The sequence below is a fragment of the Camellia sinensis genome, chromosome 2 (genome assembly GCF_055761805.1).
Source record: "Camellia sinensis isolate YWXY chromosome 2, ASM5576180v1, whole genome shotgun sequence".
In the NCBI taxonomy this organism is placed as follows: Eukaryota; Viridiplantae; Streptophyta; class Magnoliopsida; order Ericales; family Theaceae; genus Camellia; species Camellia sinensis.
Genome location: NC_138962.1, coordinates 42,154,936 through 42,177,389, shown reverse-complemented (window position 1 = coordinate 42,177,389; position 22,454 = coordinate 42,154,936). Strand labels below are relative to the sequence as shown.

General features: G+C 43.1%; 1 protein-coding gene across 1 annotated transcript in view; it reads left to right on the top strand.

The window, feature by feature from the left end:
• Positions 1-21,385, top strand: part of LOC114284577 (uncharacterized) — a 35,242-nt gene extending 13,857 nt beyond the window's left edge. Inside the window, exons 3-4 of the mRNA XM_082914212.1 lie at positions 20,762-20,927; positions 21,024-21,385. Of these exons, the coding sequence (XP_082770338.1) occupies positions 20,762-20,927; positions 21,024-21,262 (405 nt within the window). The 3' untranslated portion in view covers positions 21,263-21,385. The remainder of the gene's footprint in view (positions 1-20,761; positions 20,928-21,023) is intronic.
• Positions 21,386-22,454: the final 1,069 nt, after the last annotated feature.

Genomic DNA, 22,454 nt, shown 5'->3' with positions numbered 1-22,454 from the left:
AATTTCAACAATATATTCAACATATACAATGTTACATTCAACTTCCATATGAGGCAAGTTCCCAAACATAATTCCACCAAACCAAACATTTTCAATGTTTCACAACTTAAGACATATATAAAAGCTCTTAAGTTCAACAAAATGCAAAATGTAAATACAAGATTACATATCAGCAAACAAGTCCGGATATTTCTCTCGAACTTCCAACTCACGTTCCCAAGTGGCTTCCTCCACTCCGTGATGTTTCCACAAGACTTTCACCAAAGGAATGGTCTTGCCACGCAGGACCTGATCCCGCCTATCCAAGACCCGAACCGGTCTCTCCTCATACGAGGCATCCTCATCTACCTCTAAATCAGTCCAATCCAACACAAGTGATGGATCTGGCTCATACTTCCGAAGCATACTCACATGAAACACGTCATGCACTCCGGACAACTGCGGCGGTAAGGCTAACCGATAAGCAACCTCGCCAATCCTCTCAAGGATCTCAAATGGACCAATAAACCGAGGGGATAACTTCCCACTCTTCCCAAACCTCATCAGACCTCGCCTAGGTGATATCTTCAGAAAGACATGGTCACCTACCTCAAACGCCAAAGGTCTCCTCCTACGGTCGGCATAACTCTTTTGTCGACTCTGGGCTGTAACAAGCCTCCTACGGATAAGTTCAACTTTCTCCGTCGTCTCCGTAACCAACTCCGGACCCAACAAAGGTGCATCACCCACCTCGGCCCAACAAACTGGAGACCTACACGGTCGGCCATACAAGGCCTCAAACGGTGCCATACCAATGCTGGACTGAAAACTGTTGTTATAGGCAAACTCTACCAAGGGCAAGTGCCTCTCCCACGTCCCACTGAAGTCAAGGACACAACCCCGAAGCATATCCTTGAGGATCTGAATAGTACGCTCGGACTGCCCGTCAGTCTGAGGATGATAGGCCGTACTAAAGGTCAACTTAGTGCCCAAGGCACTCTGCAAACTCTGCCACAACCTAGCAGTAAAACGAGGATCTCTATCTGAGACGATCGTCACTGGGACCCCGTGCAATCTCACTACGTCCCGAATATACACATCGGCAAGATGATCTACCGAATCTCTCACGCACATAGGAATAAAGTGCGCCGACTTAGTCAACCGGTCTACAACCACCCAAATAGCATCACTACCCCGCTGAGTCCTCGGAAGACCTACAACGAAGTCCATAGTGACATGCTCCCACTTCCACTCGGCAATAGGCAAGGGTTGCAACAAACCCGCTGGCCTCTGATGCTCGGCCTTCACTTGTTGGCAAGTAAGGCACTTCGATACGAAAACAGCCACATCTCTCTTCATACCCCGCCACCAAAACTGGCGACCCAAATCCTGATACATCGTAGTACCTCCCGGATGCACCGCAAGGCGCGAATGATGAAACTCTCGGAGTACTTCCTCTCGGCAAGCCTCCGGTACAAACAAACGGTCTCGGTATCTCACACTCAGGTCGGGATACACCGTCAAACCCTTCTCAACTTTCCCACTGGAGATCTTCTCTCGGAGGGATTCTACCTCAAGGTCACCTCTCTGTGCCTCTAACACTCTAATCACAAGTGTAGGTTGCGCAACAACAGAAAACAAGGCCGCAGCCTCAACAGATTCGCCCAGTAGCAAATCAAACTCGCCAAGCGTTCCCAACATCTCCCATTCCCGGATGGCTATACAAGCTACATCACTAATGGTCTTCCTACTAAGGGCATCGGCCACAACATTGGCCTTTCCCGGATGATAATGCAACTCAAAATCATAATCCTCGATGAACTCCATCCATCTCCTCTGCCTCAAATTCAAGTCTCTCTGTGTAAACAGATACTTCAAACTTTTATGATCCGAGAATACCTCGAATCTCTCACCATAAAGGTAGTGCCTCTAGATTTTCAAGGCAAAGATCACAGCCGCTAACTCTAGGTCGTGTGTGGGGTAATTCTTCTCGTGTATTTTCAACTGACGTGAGCCATAAGCTACCACTTTCCCCTCTTGCATCAACACACAACCCAAACCCTCTCGTGAGGCATCACAATAAACCGCATAACCCAACCCTCTCTCCGGAATAATCAACACCAGAGCGGTGGTCAATCTAACTTTCAACTCTTGGAACGACTTTTCACAAGTCTCACTCCACACAAACTTGACTCCCTTCCGAGTCAGTCTAGTCAACGGTGACGCTAACCTGGAGAAATCTTTCACAAACCGACGGTAATACCCAGCTAATCCCAGAAAACTGCGAATCTCAAACACACTCTTAGGCTGTGCCCAATCTTGCACTGCCTCAACCTTGGATGTATCAACAGACACCCCTTCCCCGGATACCACGTGGCCTAAGAATTTGACTTCCCTCAGCCAGAACTCACACTTCCCAAACTTGGCATACAGCCTATGGGCTCTAAGCAACTCAAGCACCACTCTCAAGTGTTCCTCGTGCTCCTCCTCTGAAGGTGAATAGATAAGGATGTCGTCCACAAAGACGACCACAAATCGGTCTAAGAACTCAAGGAAAACCCGGTTCATCAAGTCCATAAAGACTGCCGGTGCATTGGTAAGCCCGAATGGCATCACCAGAAACTCGTAATGGCCATACCGCGTATGGAATGCCGTCTTAGGAATATCTTCCTCCCTGACCCTCAACTGATGGTAACCCGATCTCAAGTCTATCTTAGAGAAACAACGGGAACCCTTCAACTGGTCAAACAAATCATCTATACGGGGCATAGGATACTTATTCTTAACCGTAGCCCGATTCAACTTCCGGTAGTCAATACACAATCTCAAGGCACCATCTTTCTTTTTAACAAAGAGGGCCGGCGCTCCCCACGGTGAAACACTAGGGCGAACAAAGCCCTTATCTAGCAATTCCTGGAGCTGAACTTTCAACTCAACCAACTCTGCTGGAGCAAAACGATATGGTACCATAGAAATCGGCGCCGTGCCGGGCACTAAATCAATAGAGAACTCTATCTCTCGGTGAGGTGGCAAACTAACAAGATCTTCGGGAAAGACATCCGAATACTCACAAACCACCCTCGGCAAAACATGCTGGGTCTCACCACTCTCACCACTCTCAAAGCTGACAAGTAGACTACTAAGCTCACTTCGCCCTCGCGAATCATACCCCGGTGGCAAAACACTACCAACCCGGTCTCCCAAGAAATGGAACCACTCCCCGCTCAAGGTACATAACGTGACCCTCTGGCGGTAGCAATCAATAACAGCCCGGTATGACGATAGCCAGTCCATACCCAAAATAACATCAAAGCCCTTCATGGGCATGACAACAAACGGAAAAGGAAGCCTATAGTCGGCGACCTCTATATCACATCCTCTAACACCCTGTTTCAGGATCAACTCACCACCCAAAGGCGATACCACACAAATAGGAGATGCTAACTGAGCTAACTCCAATTCCAAAACAAATGCAAATGCAGCAGATACAAAAGAATGAGATGCACCCGTGTCTATCAACACACTAGCAACCGAGTTGCAAAACAGAAAAGTACCTCTCACTACTGATGGAGCCGGTACTAAATCCTGCGCGGTAACAGCATACACGCGCCCCGTAGGCCCCTGGTCTACCTGCTCACCTCTCGGAGCAAAAGACTGCTGCACAGACTGGGATGACGAAACTCCCGGATTGGCCCTCGAGGCCTGCACAGACTGAGCTGGCTGAAAACCCTGCGTCTGCCTAGAACCAGACGCTCCCGAAGTGGCACTCAACTGTGGACAAAACCTCTTCAGGTGCCCAGGCTGTCCACACTGATAACAAGTCAAGGGCTGCCCCCTGCCCAAACTCTGACTCTGCGGTCTAGCTGAAGAAGAAGCAGCTTTCTGACAACCACCCTTCTGCGGGCAAACAGAAACCTTGTGACCCAGCTGGCCACACTTGTAACAAGTGAATTCCCCCTGACCACCTCTCCCGGAACCTACACTCGGCACTGGGAAGGTCGATCTAGCAACACCACCCGGCGACTGCTGAGGGTTAGGACCCCTCTACCTCCTGCCATCACTCTGACTATCCTGGCTCCTCTTGGAGCCTCTCTGCCCCTCATCCTCCTCCTGCATCATGAGCTCCATATGAGCTGCAGCATCTACCAGGTGTCTATACTCTCGGATGTAAGACCCACCAACTCTCAACTTGAGGCCCCGCCTCAACTTCCGCTCAAACTCATAGCAACGGCGTTCCTCAGACGCCACCAGTTCAGGTGCAAACCTGGACAGACTGGTAAAAGTAGCCTCAAACTCGGCCACTGACAAGCCCTGCTGATTAAGCCGGCTAAACTGATCCCTCAGCTTCTCCCTAGCTGCTGCAGACAAAAACCTCTCCTGAAAAGCATTCACAAATGCCTCCCAAGTACCACCCACACGAGCCTTCTCGTACTTCCACCATTGACCCGTATCTCCCTTCAGCTGGAAGGATGCCAAGGTCACTTTCAGTGCTCCGTCCTCGATGCCAAGCATCTCGAACGTCTTACTCATTTGCTCTAGCCACTCGTCAGCCTTCAGTGGCTCTTTCGGATCCCTGACAAACTCATCCGGATTAGACCGGAAGAACTCCCTCTTCAAGAAAGAAGGCCCTGCCTCAGCTGCCTGATTCCCAGCTCTAAGAATACCCAAAGCTCCTGCTATCTCTTTGGCCAAGGTACCCATAGCCTGCTGACCTACTGGCTCAGCCACATTGGCCTGCCCAACTCCCTCCTGCACTGCCGGAATCTCACCCGGTAACGGTACTTCCTGCCTCGCAGGTCTACCACGCCTAGCTCCTCTTCCTCGTCCTGACATCCTAATAAAGGCAACACAGAACGTTAGCACATTCATAAATGTGCCGAAACTAAACACTCACGTCCTAATGCATGGACAACTGTAATTCACTCCACATAAGCACATAAACACATAAGCACTTACGAATTTCATTTCCGGATAATGATAGTCCCGAGACGTTACTAGAGTTCCGGTTAGAAACAGCATTGATCAAGTGCTTTTCCAACAAGACTCCCAGAAACCCAAGGATCCAATCAACATCCTAGAAATTAAATCCCATACCCACATAGTCACATAAGCATGTTATCACTTAAGCACATAGCATATGATACTACATCTAAGTCTCTATCAAGCGAGACAAACCCATTGTGATACTAATCACTTCCCACGTACCCAAAGTATTCGAACCCGGTACGCTCTGATACCAAGTTGTAACGCCCTCAAAATAACAACATTAAACCCATCTGATAAGACATGCATTTACATATAGACTAACCACATTCCTTTATTCCTTAGAGTTCCATTACATAAGTATTACATGTTAACATCATAACAAAATGCCCTACGGGCTTACAGCTTTCCAAGTTAACACTTGGTTACAACAAAAGAGTACTAACTCGTTTACACATAAAGCCCTTGGCTTGAAGTTACATGTAATACATCAAAAGTAAAACAACAAAACATGTCCGCCTCTAGCATCCCAAGCTATGTCCTTGGAGGTGGCATGCTTCCTGCACCTGAAAATGATATTCCCATATAGGGTGAGCCATAGCCCAGTAGAAATACACTAAACCAACCATGAACAATGATTAAAAGATTAGCAATTGATAGATGGCCAACACTGATACAATCACATAAATCATATATTTATGTCAAACGACTTACAAGTCCCGATTACTTTTCATTTCCCCTTTTTCAATAGATAGGCATATAAGCACCACCCACATGCTCAACAGATATGTATAACAACAATATCCACATTCTCAGATAAGCAAATAAGTTATATCCACATTCTACAACAGATATGTATAACAACAATATCCACACATCACAAAGATAAGCATATAAGCTCTATCTTCACTTCTTTAGATAAGCATATGAGCTGTATCTACGGAGTTCATCCCCTATCTTCTCCCAACACTATCCGGTTTAGAGGTACATCCCCTATCTTCCCCTAAACCGCGGAGTACATCCCCTTTCTCCTCCTCTACACATAACGTATATAAACACATTGGTTCTATATACAATCACCCAATACAACAGTTAATGTATTCTATCAATCGTCAAGTTCCATGACACATTTCATTGATTAGTTTCAGTTTGCCTAATCATCATGCATTGTCTACAACAATCACGACTATCCTCCACCGATAGCCCAAAGCAGTTATTTCTAAACAGAAAATAAATGCACAAATGAATATTTAATCAACATTTCATTTCCTCATTTCTCGCCATTAATTATCCCAATTAATCAATAATGTAATTAGGTCATTATCCATAATTACCATTTCAACCCTTAGGTCCCATTTTCATCAATGATTTAACATTCATTCAATTTCTCTATGCCAAACATGCATCCAGGTTTATTATGAATAAAACCCCAACTTTTGTAAAATTACACAAAAGCCCCAAACTTTCACAAAATTACCAAACAAAGCCCAACATCTCAAAATACCAAAATTTAAAGACAAAATCCATAGAGAGGAGTAGGATATCCCTACCTCGAAGTTTAAGCCCAAAAGGAGATGAAGACTCGAAGATCAACTTGCTCCAAATCCAAACTTTTTCAGATTAAATCGAAGCCCTCAACACCCTCTATCTTTTTAACAAAGGCCCTAGGCTAGATTCACACTCTAGGGAGATCAAATCTTAGAGAGAGTGCAAATTTAGAGAGAGTGGGTGTCGGATTTAGGTTTTGCTCAAAGAAAGGGACTGAAAAAGTGATGTTTAAGACGCTGCTGTCCGCTGATATAAAACACTCTCGCTCGAGCGAAGACTTGGTTGCTCGAGCGACCAGACACAGAAAACTCTCGCTCGAGCCAAGAAGTTCTCGATCGAGCGAAGAAAAACCCAGACCGCTCGAGCGAAGGAAGCTCGCTCGAGCCAAGAAAGACAGCTCTCAGGTCCAGAACCAGGTGCAACCGCTCGCTCGAGCGAGCCACTCTGGCTCGAACCACCAAACACGAACCCCGCTCTCGCTCGAGCGACCAACTCCTCGCTCGAGCGAAGGTCCAAAATTCTGGGCAGCAACACTAGGCTCCCGAACACAACCAACCTGTAACAAACCTGCCTAACACATCCTATAACTTAAATATGAAGAAAAAGGAATGTAAACACGATAATAACCAACTACCAACATCCACGGACACATGTCCGGATCACTGTACAACAAGGGTAAACCCGGGATCGCTATAACCTCCCCCCCTTAAAGAATTTCGCCCCCGAAATTAAGCACAAGTTTTCAAAAACAGGTTTTCCTTCATTTTAAACAACGTTACACTTGAACATTCAACAATTCGACCCATTACCGGTCATCCCATCTCTTTAACAAGAGGCATTTCACAATATGTAAACAACATATGTACTTTTAACATGCATCAACATTATGCACTATCTTTCCAATTTCAACAATATATTCAACATATACAATGTTACATTCAACTTCCATATGAGGCAAGTTCCCAAACATAATTCCACCAAACCAAACATTTTCAATGTTTCACAACTTAAGACATATATAAAAGCTCTTAAGTTCAACAAAATGCAAAATGTAAATACAAGATTACATATCAGCAAACAAGTCCGGATATTTCTCTCGAACTTCCAACTCACGTTCCCAAGTGGCTTCCTCCACTCCGTGATGTTTCCACAAGACTTTCACCAAAGGAATGGTCTTGCCACGCAGGACCTGATCCCGCCTATCCAAGACCCGAACCGGTCTCTCCTCATACGAGGCATCCTCATCTACCTCTAAATCAGTCCAATCCAACACAAGTGATGGATCTGGCTCATACTTCCGAAGCATACTCACATGAAACACGTCATGCACTCCGGACAACTGCGGCGGTAAGGCTAACCGATAAGCAACCTCGCCAATCCTCTCAAGGATCTCAAATGGACCAATAAACCGAGGGGATAACTTCCCACTCTTCCCAAACCTCATCAGACCTCGCCTAGGTGATATCTTCAGAAAGACATGGTCACCTACCTCAAACGCCAAAGGTCTCCTCCTACGGTCGGCATAACTCTTTTGTCGACTCTGGGCTGTAACAAGCCTCCTACGGATAAGTTCAACTTTCTCCGTCGTCTCCGTAACCAACTCCGGACCCAACAAAGGTGCATCACCCACCTCGGCCCAACAAACTGGAGACCTACACGGTCGGCCATACAAGGCCTCAAACGGTGCCATACCAATGCTGGACTGAAAACTGTTGTTATAGGCAAACTCTACCAAGGGCAAGTGCCTCTCCCACGTCCCACTGAAGTCAAGGACACAACCCCGAAGCATATCCTTGAGGATCTGAATAGTACGCTCGGACTGCCCGTCAGTCTGAGGATGATAGGCCGTACTAAAGGTCAACTTAGTGCCCAAGGCACTCTGCAAACTCTGCCACAACCTAGCAGTAAAACGAGGATCTCTATCTGAGACGATCGTCACTGGGACCCCGTGCAATCTCACTACGTCCCGAATATACACATCGGCAAGATGATCTACCGAATCTCTCACGCACATAGGAATAAAGTGCGCCGACTTAGTCAACCGGTCTACAACCACCCAAATAGCATCACTACCCCGCTGAGTCCTCGGAAGACCTACAACGAAGTCCATAGTGACATGCTCCCACTTCCACTCGGCAATAGGCAAGGGTTGCAACAAACCCGCTGGCCTCTGATGCTCGGCCTTCACTTGTTGGCAAGTAAGGCACTTCGATACGAAAACAGCCACATCTCTCTTCATACCCCGCCACCAAAACTGGCGACCCAAATCCTGATACATCGTAGTACCTCCCGGATGCACCGCAAGGCGCGAATGATGAAACTCTCGGAGTACTTCCTCTCGGCAAGCCTCCGGTACAAACAAACGGTCTCGGTATCTCACACTCAGGTCGGGATACACCGTCAAACCCTTCTCAACTTTCCCACTGGAGATCTTCTCTCGGAGGGATTCTACCTCAAGGTCACCTCTCTGTGCCTCTAACACTCTAATCACAAGTGTAGGTTGCGCAACAACAGAAAACAAGGCCGCAGCCTCAACAGATTCGCCCAGTAGCAAATCAAACTCGCCAAGCGTTCCCAACATCTCCCATTCCCGGATGGCTATACAAGCTACATCACTAATGGTCTTCCTACTAAGGGCATCGGCCACAACATTGGCCTTTCCCGGATGATAATGCAACTCAAAATCATAATCCTCGATGAACTCCATCCATCTCCTCTGCCTCAAATTCAAGTCTCTCTGTGTAAACAGATACTTCAAACTTTTATGATCCGAGAATACCTCGAATCTCTCACCATAAAGGTAGTGCCTCTAGATTTTCAAGGCAAAGATCACAGCCGCTAACTCTAGGTCGTGTGTGGGGTAATTCTTCTCGTGTATTTTCAACTGACGTGAGCCATAAGCTACCACTTTCCCCTCTTGCATCAACACACAACCCAAACCCTCTCGTGAGGCATCACAATAAACCGCATAACCCAACCCTCTCTCCGGAATAATCAACACCAGAGCGGTGGTCAATCTAACTTTCAACTCTTGGAACGACTTTTCACAAGTCTCACTCCACACAAACTTGACTCCCTTCCGAGTCAGTCTAGTCAACGGTGACGCTAACCTGGAGAAATCTTTCACAAACCGACGGTAATACCCAGCTAATCCCAGAAAACTGCGAATCTCAAACACACTCTTAGGCTGTGCCCAATCTTGCACTGCCTCAACCTTGGATGTATCAACAGACACCCCTTCCCCGGATACCACGTGGCCTAAGAATTTGACTTCCCTCAGCCAGAACTCACACTTCCCAAACTTGGCATACAGCCTATGGGCTCTAAGCAACTCAAGCACCACTCTCAAGTGTTCCTCGTGCTCCTCCTCTGAAGGTGAATAGATAAGGATGTCGTCCACAAAGACGACCACAAATCGGTCTAAGAACTCAAGGAAAACCCGGTTCATCAAGTCCATAAAGACTGCCGGTGCATTGGTAAGCCCGAATGGCATCACCAGAAACTCGTAATGGCCATACCGCGTATGGAATGCCGTCTTAGGAATATCTTCCTCCCTGACCCTCAACTGATGGTAACCCGATCTCAAGTCTATCTTAGAGAAACAACGGGAACCCTTCAACTGGTCAAACAAATCATCTATACGGGGCATAGGATACTTATTCTTAACCGTAGCCCGATTCAACTTCCGGTAGTCAATACACAATCTCAAGGCACCATCTTTCTTTTTAACAAAGAGGGCCGGCGCTCCCCACGGTGAAACACTAGGGCGAACAAAGCCCTTATCTAGCAATTCCTGGAGCTGAACTTTCAACTCAACCAACTCTGCTGGAGCAAAACGATATGGTACCATAGAAATCGGCGCCGTGCCGGGCACTAAATCAATAGAGAACTCTATCTCTCGGTGAGGTGGCAAACTAACAAGATCTTCGGGAAAGACATCCGAATACTCACAAACCACCCTCGGCAAAACATGCTGGGTCTCACCACTCTCACCACTCTCAAAGCTGACAAGTAGACTACTAAGCTCACTTCGCCCTCGCGAATCATACCCCGGTGGCAAAACACTACCAACCCGGTCTCCCAAGAAATGGAACCACTCCCCGCTCAAGGTACATAACGTGACCCTCTGGCGGTAGCAATCAATAACAGCCCGGTATGACGATAGCCAGTCCATACCCAAAATAACATCAAAGCCCTTCATGGGCATGACAACAAACGGAAAAGGAAGCCTATAGTCGGCGACCTCTATATCACATCCTCTAACACCCTGTTTCAGGATCAACTCACCACCCAAAGGCGATACCACACAAATAGGAGATGCTAACTGAGCTAACTCCAATTCCAAAACAAATGCAAATGCAGCAGATACAAAAGAATGAGATGCACCCGTGTCTATCAACACACTAGCAACCGAGTTGCAAAACAGAAAAGTACCTCTCACTACTGATGGAGCCGGTACTAAATCCTGCGCGGTAACAGCATACACGCGCCCCGTAGGCCCCTGGTCTACCTGCTCACCTCTCGGAGCAAAAGACTGCTGCACAGACTGGGATGACGAAACTCCCGGATTGGCCCTCGAGGCCTGCACAGACTGAGCTGGCTGAAAACCCTGCGTCTGCCTAGAACCAGACGCTCCCGAAGTGGCACTCAACTGTGGACAAAACCTCTTCAGGTGCCCAGGCTGTCCACACTGATAACAAGTCAAGGGCTGCCCCCTGCCCAAACTCTGACTCTGCGGTCTAGCTGAAGAAGAAGCAGCTTTCTGACAACCACCCTTCTGCGGGCAAACAGAAACCTTGTGACCCAGCTGGCCACACTTGTAACAAGTGAATTCCCCCTGACCACCTCTCCCGGAACCTACACTCGGCACTGGGAAGGTCGATCTAGCAACACCACCCGGCGACTGCTGAGGGTTAGGACCCCTCTACCTCCTGCCATCACTCTGACTATCCTGGCTCCTCTTGGAGCCTCTCTGCCCCTCATCCTCCTCCTGCATCATGAGCTCCATATGAGCTGCAACATCTACCAGGTGTCTATACTCTCGGATGTAAGACCCACCAACTCTCAACTTGAGGCCCCGCCTCAACTTCCGCTCAAACTCATAGCAACGATGTTCCTCAGACGCCACCAGTTCAGGTGCAAACCTGGACAGACTGGTAAAAGTAGCCTCAAACTCGGCCACTGACAAGCCCTGCTGATTAAGCCGGCTAAACTGATCCCTCAGCTTCTCCCTAGCTGCTGCAGACAAAAACCTCTCCTGAAAAGCATTCACAAATGCCTCCCAAGTACCACCCACACGAGCCTTCTCGTACTTCCACCATTGACCCGTATCTCCCTTCAGCTGGAAGGATGCCAAGGTCACTTTCAGTGCTCCGTCCTCGATGCCAAGCATCTCGAACGTCTTACTCATTTGCTCTAGCCACTCATCAGCCTTCAGTGGCTCTTTCGGATCCCTGACAAACTCATCCGGATTAGACCGGAAGAACTCCCTCTTCAAGAAAGAAGGCCCTGCCTCAGCTGCCTGATTCCCAGCTCTAAGAATACCCAAAGCTCCTGCTATCTCTTTGGCCAAGGTACCCATAGCCTGCTGACCTACTGGCTCAGCCACATTGGCCTGCCCAACTCCCTCCTGCACTGCCGGAATCTCACCCGGTAACGGTACTTCCTGCCTCGCAGGTCTAGCACGCCTAGCTCCTCTTCCTTGTCCTGACATCCTAATAAAGGCAACACAGAACGTTAGCACATTCATAAATGTGCCGAAACTAAACACTCACGTCCTAATGCATGGACAACTGTAATTCACTCCACATAAGCACATAAACACATAAGCACTTACGAATTTCATTTCCGGATAATGATAGTCCCGAGACGTTACTAGAGTTCCGGTTAGAAACAGCATTGATCAAGTGCTTTTCCAACAAGACTCCCAGAAACCCAAGGATCCAATCAACATCCTAGAAATTAAATCCCATACCCACATAGTCACATAAGCATGTTATCACTTAAGCACATAGCATATGATACTACATCTAAGTCTCTATCAAGCGAGACAAACCCATTGTGATACTAATCACTTCCCACGTACCCAAAGTATTCGAACCCGGTACGCTCTGATACCAAGTTGTAACGCCCTCAAAATAACAACATTAAACCCATCTGATAAGACATGCATTTACATATAGACTAACCACATTCCTTTATTCCTTAGAGTTCCATTACATAAGTATTACATGTTAACATCATAACAAAATGCCCTACGGGCTTACAGCTTTCCAAGTTAACACTTGGTTACAACAAAAGAGTACTAACTCGTTTACACATAAAGCCCTTGGCTTGAAGTTACATGTAATACATCAAAAGTAAAACAACAAAACATGTCCGCCTCTAGCATCCCAAGCTATGTCCTTGGAGGTGGCATGCTTCCTGCACCTGAAAATGATATTCCCATATAGGGTGAGCCACAGCCCAGTAGAAATATACTAAACCAACCATGAACAATGACTAAAAGATTAGCAATTGATAGATGGCCAACACTGATACAATCACATAAATCATATATTTATGTCAAACGACTTACAAGTCCCAATTACTTTTCATTTCCCCTTTTTCAATAGATAGGCATATAAGCACCACCCACATGCTCAACAGATATGTATAACAACAATATCCACATTCTCAGATAAGCAAATAAGCTATATCCACATTCTACAACAGATATGTATAACAACAATATCCACAGATAAGCACAAAAGCTATATCCACACATCACAAAGATAAGCATATAAGCTCTATCTTCACTTCTTTAGATAAGCATATGAGCTGTATCTACGGAGTTCATCCCCTATCTTCTCCCAACACTATCCGGTTTAGAGGTACATCCCCTATCTTCCCCTAAACTGCGGAGTACATCCCCTTTCTCCTCCTCTACACATAACGTATATAAACACATTGGTTCTATATACAATCACCCAATACAACAGTTAATGTATTCTATCAATCGTCAAGTTCCATGACACATTTCATTGATTAGTTTCAGTTTGCCTAATCATCATGCATTGTCTACAACAATCACGACTATCCTCCACCGATAGCCCAAAGCAGTTATTTCTAAACAGAAAATAAATGCACAAATGAATATTTAATCAACATTTCATTTCCTCATTTCTCGCCATTAATTATCCCAATTAATCAATAATGTAATTAGGTCATTATCCATAATTACCATTTCAACCCTTAGGTCCCATTTTCATCAATGATTTAACATTCATTCAATTTCTCTATGCCAAACATGCATCCAGGTTTATTATGAATAAAACCCCAACTTTTGTAAAATTACACAAAAGCCCCAAACTTTCACAAAATTACCAAACAAAGCCCAACATCTCAAAATACCAAAATTTAAAGACAAAATCCATAGAGAGGAGTAGGATATCCCTACCTCGAAGTTTAAGCCCAAAAGGAGATGAAGACTCGAAGATCAACTTGCTCCAAATCCAAACTTTTTCAGATTAAATCGAAGCCCTCAACACCCTCTATCTTTTTAACAAAGGCCCTAGGCTAGATTCACACTCTAGGGAGATCAAATCTTAGAGAGAGTGCAAGTTTAGAGAGAGTGGGTGTCGGATTTAGGTTTTGCTCAAAGAAAGGGACTGAAAAAGTGATGTTTAAGACGCTGCTGTCCGCTGATATAAAACACTCTCGCTCGAGCGAAGACTTGGTCGCTCGAGCGACCAGACACAGAAAACTCTCGCTCAAGCCAAGAAGTTCTCGATCGAGCGAAGAAAAACCCAGACCGCTCGAGCGAAGGAAGCTCGCTCGAGCCAAGAAAGACAGCTCTCAGGTCCAGAACCAGGTGCAACCGCTCGCTCGAGCGAGCCACTCTGGCTTGACCCACCAAACACGAACCCCGCTCTCGCTCGAGCGACCAACTCCTCGCTCGAGCGAAGGCCCAAAATTCTAGGCAGCAACACTAGGCTCCCGAACACAACCAACCTGTAACAAACCTGCCTAACACATCCTATAACTTAAATATGAAGAAAAAGGAATGTAAACACGATAATAACCAACTACCAACATCCACGGACACATGTCCGGATCACTGTACAACAAGGGTAAACCCGGGATCGCTATACAAACGCACCCTAATTGTAATAATTAAGTCCTCAAACTGCAACTCTTGTTTCAATGTGATTATCTCATCACTCTTCATTAAAAATTTGAAACATAAATGACCAAAGTGGAATTTGAGTTCAAGTTGAAAGGTAAAAAATGTAATTTACGCTATAATTTCTATCTTCCAAAAAATGTGTAGTGTTTTTCATACAAAATTTTGACATTGAGTGATGGGTGGACCACATTGAAACATAAGGTCAAGTTTGACAACTTAATTGTTGTAATTAGAAGGTAGTATATCAAATTTATTATGGTGATAGTTGGAGGTTGAAAGAGTAATTTACCCATTCTTTGGTACATCGAGGGCCATAGTGTAGGGATGAGGAGTATTTCTTTGACAAGACTTGAACCCTTAATGTCTTAGTGAGGTGTAAGGGTTTTAGTGATGGTGAACATGGAAAGAAGAAATCCGGAATTTCACATAAAGTACGTTTAAGTCATCAAGGATTGAAGTTTTGGAATATTTTGAGTCTATATATATTTATTTTAAGTTATTGCGCTGTTGGACAAATTTATGTCATTATAATAGGTTTTAGTACTAAGGGTATTATGGTAATTTTAATAATTGTTGGACCTACGTTTTAGGAGTTGCCCATTGGTTTTATTTTGGGCCAAGTTATTAGATGGGTTCTACGTTACATGGACTCGGGTGTGGGTATTGAGTGCAGATGCATATTTAGGGGTCAGACACTTCAAAACTAAAAATTGAGGATACATGGATATGGATCCAAATTTGGATGCGGTTATAAGGATATGTTAAATAGTTAATTTTTTAAATATATTTATTATTTTTATTGATAATATTTTTAATTTATCTATATAATTTACTTTTTTTTACTTTTAATTGACATATATATTATAAATAACAAAAATATTATAAATAAGGAATAACAAATTATGTTAAAATAAATAAAAAATAGATAATGTATTTTATAGATTTTATTAGATTTTTTATTTATTTTTATTATATATGATTTAATTAGATTTATTATATTATAATTGATAGGTGGATGCTAGTTGTTTTGACTTTGACTGGTAGGTGAAAAGGTGAAAGTTTATTAGCTTGTTGGTGACTACTTTCAAGAGCCAGTACACTTTTTCTTAGAAGACAAAATGAGTTGCTCTCATTATATTATTTATGATATATTATATATGATAAATTAAATTATATATATTATTTATGATAAACACCAATTAAAAAGAAGAGGGAGAGAGCAGAGAACAGAAGACGGATTGAGAGTGAGAGAAGAAAACAGAGAGATGGGAGAGAAGAAAAGAGAGAAAGGAGAGACGAAGTTGATCGAAATATAGAGACGAAGATGATCGAGAGTGAGAGTGAGAGAAGAAGACAGACTGAGAGAAGAAGATTGAAGCCCTAATTGGGGGATCGATGCCCTAATCTCCATTTTCATAGCCTTAATTGCAGGAATGCCATCTTTCTTCTTATTTCCGTATGCCGTGTCCACTTCTTCCATTAAATTGTTACGCTCTGACTTGGGTGGGAAATATTTTAAAATTGAGTTCTGTGAGTATTTGGTCAATTTGGATACTATTCACCAAACTTCTTGTACTGATACACCAGCTCATAAATGGTTGAGCCGAGTGTAAACATCGCTATCTCCTTGAGACAACTAGGTCTCTTCTTCTCTCTGCCTTAGTACCAGCTTCGTTTTGGGGTGAGACAGTTCTTACTGCTGCTTTTCTTCTTAACCACATACCTACTCCCCTTCTTTCTGGTTGGTCTCCTTATGAGGCTCTGTTCTCTCAACTTCCTAATTACTCCCTCCTTCGTGTGTTTGGGTCTGCTTGTTTTGTCCTTCTTCCCCGTAAAGATCGCACCAAACTTACTGTCCGGTTTGTCCTATGTGCCTTTTTGGGTTATAGTCTCACTCGGAAAGGCTATTGGTGTTACAACCCTATTTCCCGTCGTCTTTATGTCTCCCATTATGTTTCTTTTCTTGAACGTTTGCATTACTTTTAGCTTTCTCCTATCACTGTTCAAAGAGGATTTGGTTCACATTGATCCATTTCCTTTTGAGGTCCCTCTTGATGAGTACATCTCTACTGTTCCCCATGACCTTACTCCATTTTCTCCTCCATCTCCCCATCTTGCTCCTTCTCCTCCTCCTCCTCCTCCTCTATTGTTAGTTTATTCGCGTCGTCAGGGCTCTTCCTCCACCAGTTGTCTCTGCTCCTACTACTACTCCTCCTGCTTCTGATGACTCCGATCCTGCTGCACACCGATATCCTACTCGAGCACGTCATCCTACAAACAGGTTGGGTTGGTGTAATACATGTTTTTCTGTTTTCTATTGTACGTTTTTTTTTGTCTATTATTCATTCTTTTTCAGAACCTAAGTCTTACAAGGAGGCCTGTTAGGATCCTTATTGGATTCAAGTTATGGAGGATGAGTTATCTACTTTACAGAAAACTAGTACTTGAGAGTTGGTTCCTTTGCCTGGGGGTAAGAATCTAATTGGTTGCAAATGGGTCTACAAAGTCAAAACTCATTTTGATAGTTCCTTGAGTGCTACAAAGCTTGTCTGGTTGCCAAAGGTTTCTCACATGAGTATGGTAGTGATTATGAGGAGACCTTTGCTCCTGTTGTCAAGATGACTACTGTCCGTACTTTCATCTTTGTCACTGCTATTCGTTCTTGGCCTCTTTATCAAATGGATGTTAAGAATGCTTTTCTTAATGGCCATCTCACCGAGGAGGTTTACATGCGTCCTTCCCTTGGCCTTCACCATTCCTTTGGACAGGTTTGTCGCCTTCGGCGTGCTCTGTATGGTCTGAAGTGGTCTCCTCGTACTTGATATGATTGTTTTCAGACTACCGTTATTGCGGTTGGGTTTCATCCTTGTGCTCAGGACTCTGCTTTATTTCTTCAGGACTCTGCTTTATGTCTTCTCCACACCTCTGCTGGATTTGTATATGGATGATATGATCATCACTGGTTCTGACTCTTCTGCTATCTTTGAGGTCAAGTAGCATCTTTTCCGCACTTTTGAAATGAAGGATCTAGGCTCCTTGCAGTATTTTCTTGGTATTGAGGTGGTTTCTTCTCCCAACTCTCAGGCCAAGTATGCCAATGAGGTTATTCATCGTGCTGGTCTTACTGACACAAAGATTCCTATACCCCCATTGAGCTTAATGTGAAGCTCACCCCTATTGATGCGGTTCTTCTAGATGATGCTACTTTATATCGAGAGCTCGTGGATTGCTTAGTTTATTTGACGGTTACTCGCCTTGATCTTGCCTATTCTGTTCATGTGGTTAGTCATTTCGTTTATGCTTCTTGTTCTACACATTGGGCTGCTTTGGTTTGGATTCTTCGCTATCTCCGGAGTACTATATTTCAGGGTTTACTGTTGTCTTCTACTTTCTCTTTGGACTTGGTAGTTTATGCTGATTGTGATTGGGTTGGTGATGTCATCAATTGCAAGTCTACTTCTGGCTTTTGCATGTTTCTTGGTAATTCATTGATTTCTTGGAAGAGCAAGAAACAAACTGTTGTTGCGTGCTCCACTGCTAAGGTTGAGTATCGTTCTATGGCTCATGCTACTACTGAAATTGTTTGGCTTTGTTGTCTTTTGACTGATTTAGGTGTCCCTCAGTCTTCTCTGACCTCCCTTTACTATGACAACCGCAATGCTATTCAGATTGCACATAACACCGTCTTTCATGAGCGAACGAAGCACATTGAGATTGATTGTCATTTTGTACGTCAGCATCTGGAGTCTGGTTCCATGGTTCCATCTCGCTTCCTTTTGTCTCTTCGGCATTGCAACTTGTTGATTTCTTTACGAAGACTTACATTACTGCTCGATTTCAGTTTCTTGGCATACTCTCAGTGTTTTCTGCTAAAACACCTAGAAAACACCTTGAGTTTGAGTGGGGGTGTGAGAATATTATGTAATTATGGAAATATGTCAATTCAATTGATTCTGGATTGATTGTATAGGGTTATTTTCTATTATAGATAAGGTTTAGGATTGCTATAGATATTGGTTGTAATCTTTGTATTACGTACAAGTTGAATATACAGATCATTCAGAAAAACTTACAGTGTCGTGTCGACATGGGTACTTCGCCAAAACTGACGAGTTTGTGTAATGTAGCTAAAGGTTACTTGATGGAAGATTATATAAATTTTTCTGCACAATAACTCATGATGTGGAAAACTAAATGTAATTGACTATTGAGAAACTATGATGGTGTTGATAATGTGGATTGTGCTATTGGGAAGACCATAATTTTTTTATCTAGATAAATAATGCATGGGTATAACCCCGAGGGGTTGGTGCTAACTCAAGGATCAAAACCTCTTAGGTGTTAACAATTTTTTAGGGCCATCGGATTGGGAAAACTCCTGAATTAACCGTGGTGCACTTGCGGGAAACTCGTTGCCGAGGGCCTGTGCACCCTTGGGGATTAGTCGGGTTTTGATCCGAACACCCTGGTGTCAATAAAAAAATAAAAAAATAATGCATGGGTGAAAACTCATTGGTGTGAACATATAGTAAGCTATCTCATGAACCCAATCTTGATAATTTTTATATTCAAATGTATATGATATTTACATATTTGGGTAAATTATACTTTAACCCTTTGGGGTTAGGCCAAAAAATGTAGTGTCCTGTTGAAATTTGATTTGTGACATTTAACCCCCTGGAGTTGATAACAAAGTGAAAAGTGATGTTTTTCATCCAAACTAACAGCGTGTAGGTCTGACACCCCAAAAATAGATATTTTATTTTATTTTATTTTAAATTATATTATTAAAATTTTATAGTGAAATTAATGCCACTAAAGTAAATTTCCCTTTTTCCTTCTTTATTTTTCTTTTTGTGTTCTCTCAACTCTCTCCATCTTTCTTCCTCAGTCTTCCCTTTTGCCAAAGTTTACAGATTTGGTTTCGATTTGGTTGGGGAGTGAGGATGGGGGTGGGGATGAGGGATGTGAGGGATTACGATGATGGGGTGGGAGAGGGAAGGCGCTATGCCAATGGGAGAGGAGGAGGCAAGGGGTACTAGAAGTTCTTTCCTTTGATTTCTGAGAACCCACCATTCACTAATGATGCAACTGCTATCAGCAACATGGCTGCGATGAACAAAAAAAGTGGTTGTGAGTATATATCACAACAATGTAAACCTCATCATGTTCTCCTCTCTCTCTTTCTATATATATATGGTGGTGGTGGTGGTGGTGGTGGAGGTGGGTGGTAGTGGTGATTTTAGGTGGTGGTTATGGTTAATAGTGGTGGGATGAGAGAGAAGAAAAAGAAAAGAGAGAATGGAGGGAAATAAAATAGTTATTTTTGTAATTTGAAATTTTTTTTGTTATAAGCTATTCATTTTTCATTTAGGTATTGACACCATGGGGTTTAGTGTCAAATCAAACTTCAAGAGGCATATCATTTTTTGGCTTAACCTCTAGGAAGTCGATTGTTATTTACCCTATACATATCTTTCAAGCTACAAAACAAAAACCTTGAAGTAATTAAGAGCAAAATGTCTTGTGTCGACATTCATCAGATTTGACATGAACATTTCAAAACTTTCTACACCTAGATCAAGGAACATGTTTGTCTTTAAATCTATAGATTCCAACCAACATATAACTTTATTCTGAATTTACATGTTTGTTTTGAATGAGTCTTTGTGGACAACAAATAATATCATATTTTCTGAAGAAATCAATAGATTGTCAGATGGTTCTCAACTTGGCAAAGAAGTTTTAAAACTATATAATCAATGAGTTTTGTTTTTGTGTAAAGGCCAGGATGATCGTTGAGCCACACAATATTGTGATGTATGACTTTAAAGGCAAATACTGTGAGTTATGCTAGTGTACTACAATACATATTTGACTATCATTATTGAAATGTAATACAATCATGATCGCAAGTATATCTTGTTTTAGTGTGATGGGATTGAATTATTACTTAAATTAATGAGATGTAACATATTTTCTATTTATGTCCATATCATGTATTATCAATTCAATTGATGAGCTGTTACTCTCAGCTAACTAATTATGGCCATATCTTGAATTTATCAATTCTATTTCTTATAGATTACTATGTCAAAGGAAAGCTGCAATCATCTTGCTCGTTCAGATTACACTCACACCTCTACCTCACAGCCATCATCCCAGAAGCCTAGATCACGGCCACCATTATTGGCACCTTCATCATCACTTGCAACCACATCACTACCATCATCGTCACATCCCACCTCAGGTATGTACATCTTTCATAATTTTACATTAATTGCCATGTTAAATCATGCCATACTTTGTTTATCTCTAACTTGTTCATTATCATTGTTTCTCTCAGGCCTAGCGACTTCTAACTCTACCTTGACTAGGTGTGGTCAAGGCTATGTTAGGGGCATCAAGGAGTGGAATACTGGTGCTAGGATGGGCATCCAATTTGACAGTACATTCCAGCCGGTAGGGGATCAAGATGCCTCCTTGAATGGCCAACTTGGACAGGTAGTGCGTAACGGCACCAAATTCCCCTCACATATGGTAATTGTAAATTGGCGGGTTATTGGAGCAATAATTCGACAGTAGTGGTTTATTAGTGAAAATTAATTTCTAAAAGTTTAAATATCACTTTAAATGTTTAGCTAATATTATAAATGTGGAACTAATGCTACAGGAGATATTGACTCAAAACTCCTGCAATTGGGAGCTTCGTGGCCCACCTCTTACGGTGGGGCAGACACACTTCTCGCAGATACAACACCAAGTATTGTGTTTTTCTTCTTTTTTAATTTTTCCACCATCGTAATTTTTTTTTGTCATTGTGTACTTGTGTTTTTAAAATGTAGGACGGGTATAATTGGCAACTCTTTGACGAGCCTGAGTCCCTCCAGGCGACACAACTTGGGTATTTTCAGACATATGGGGGGGATGCGCCTCAGAGTGCGGTGTACAGACATGGTGTGGGCCCATCACTTGCATCCCAAGCCTTAACGATGGTCGAGATCACTCAACAAGTTCGGGAGAAGTTAATGCAGGAGCAGGCCTCAATGATTGTCCGAAACACAAAACAAATGTGTGAGAAGCTCAAAACGGAGCTCAGGGAAGAACTCACTACACATATCAAGCAAATGATGAATTAATTTCAAGCGAAGAAGGGAGTTCAGATGCCTTCTAGGTTCAATACAATTTTTTTTTTACTTACTATATTTTAATTTTAATTTTAAAAAAAATTCTATTCGTATGCCTAATGAATTATACTTTAATGTTGTAGGTTCTGGATGCATCTAAGTGGCCATTGTGCATTTAGGGAATGCATAGAACGTAGGACCCTACTGTTGCAGCCTAGTTCTACACCGCTACCACCTCATACACGACACGATCATCAAGTATATTCTTTACATAAACACACGCATATATCTATATTTTCAAATAAACGATTTAGGTTAAAAGTGAGCCTATTAAAAACCCTTAGTGGTGTTGTGAAGTTAAGATTGATCTTAATGAAAATTTCAGATATTTTGTTCCATTTGTTGAATGGTTTGGTTGTAGAGGTTACTCAGAACCTAACTATATTGGTGTATTTATTATTACTAGAAGTTGTGTTACAAGTTATACGTGTATGGTAATACATCAAATAAATATAATTTACTAAAATAAAAACCAAAATTCTAAATTAAAATCACGGGATAGATGACACTAACAAAAAAGTCAGTTTATTTTTCTATCTTAATTTCTGTTTGACAAACTGAAGAATATAGTACTGTTTTTTTTTTCCCTT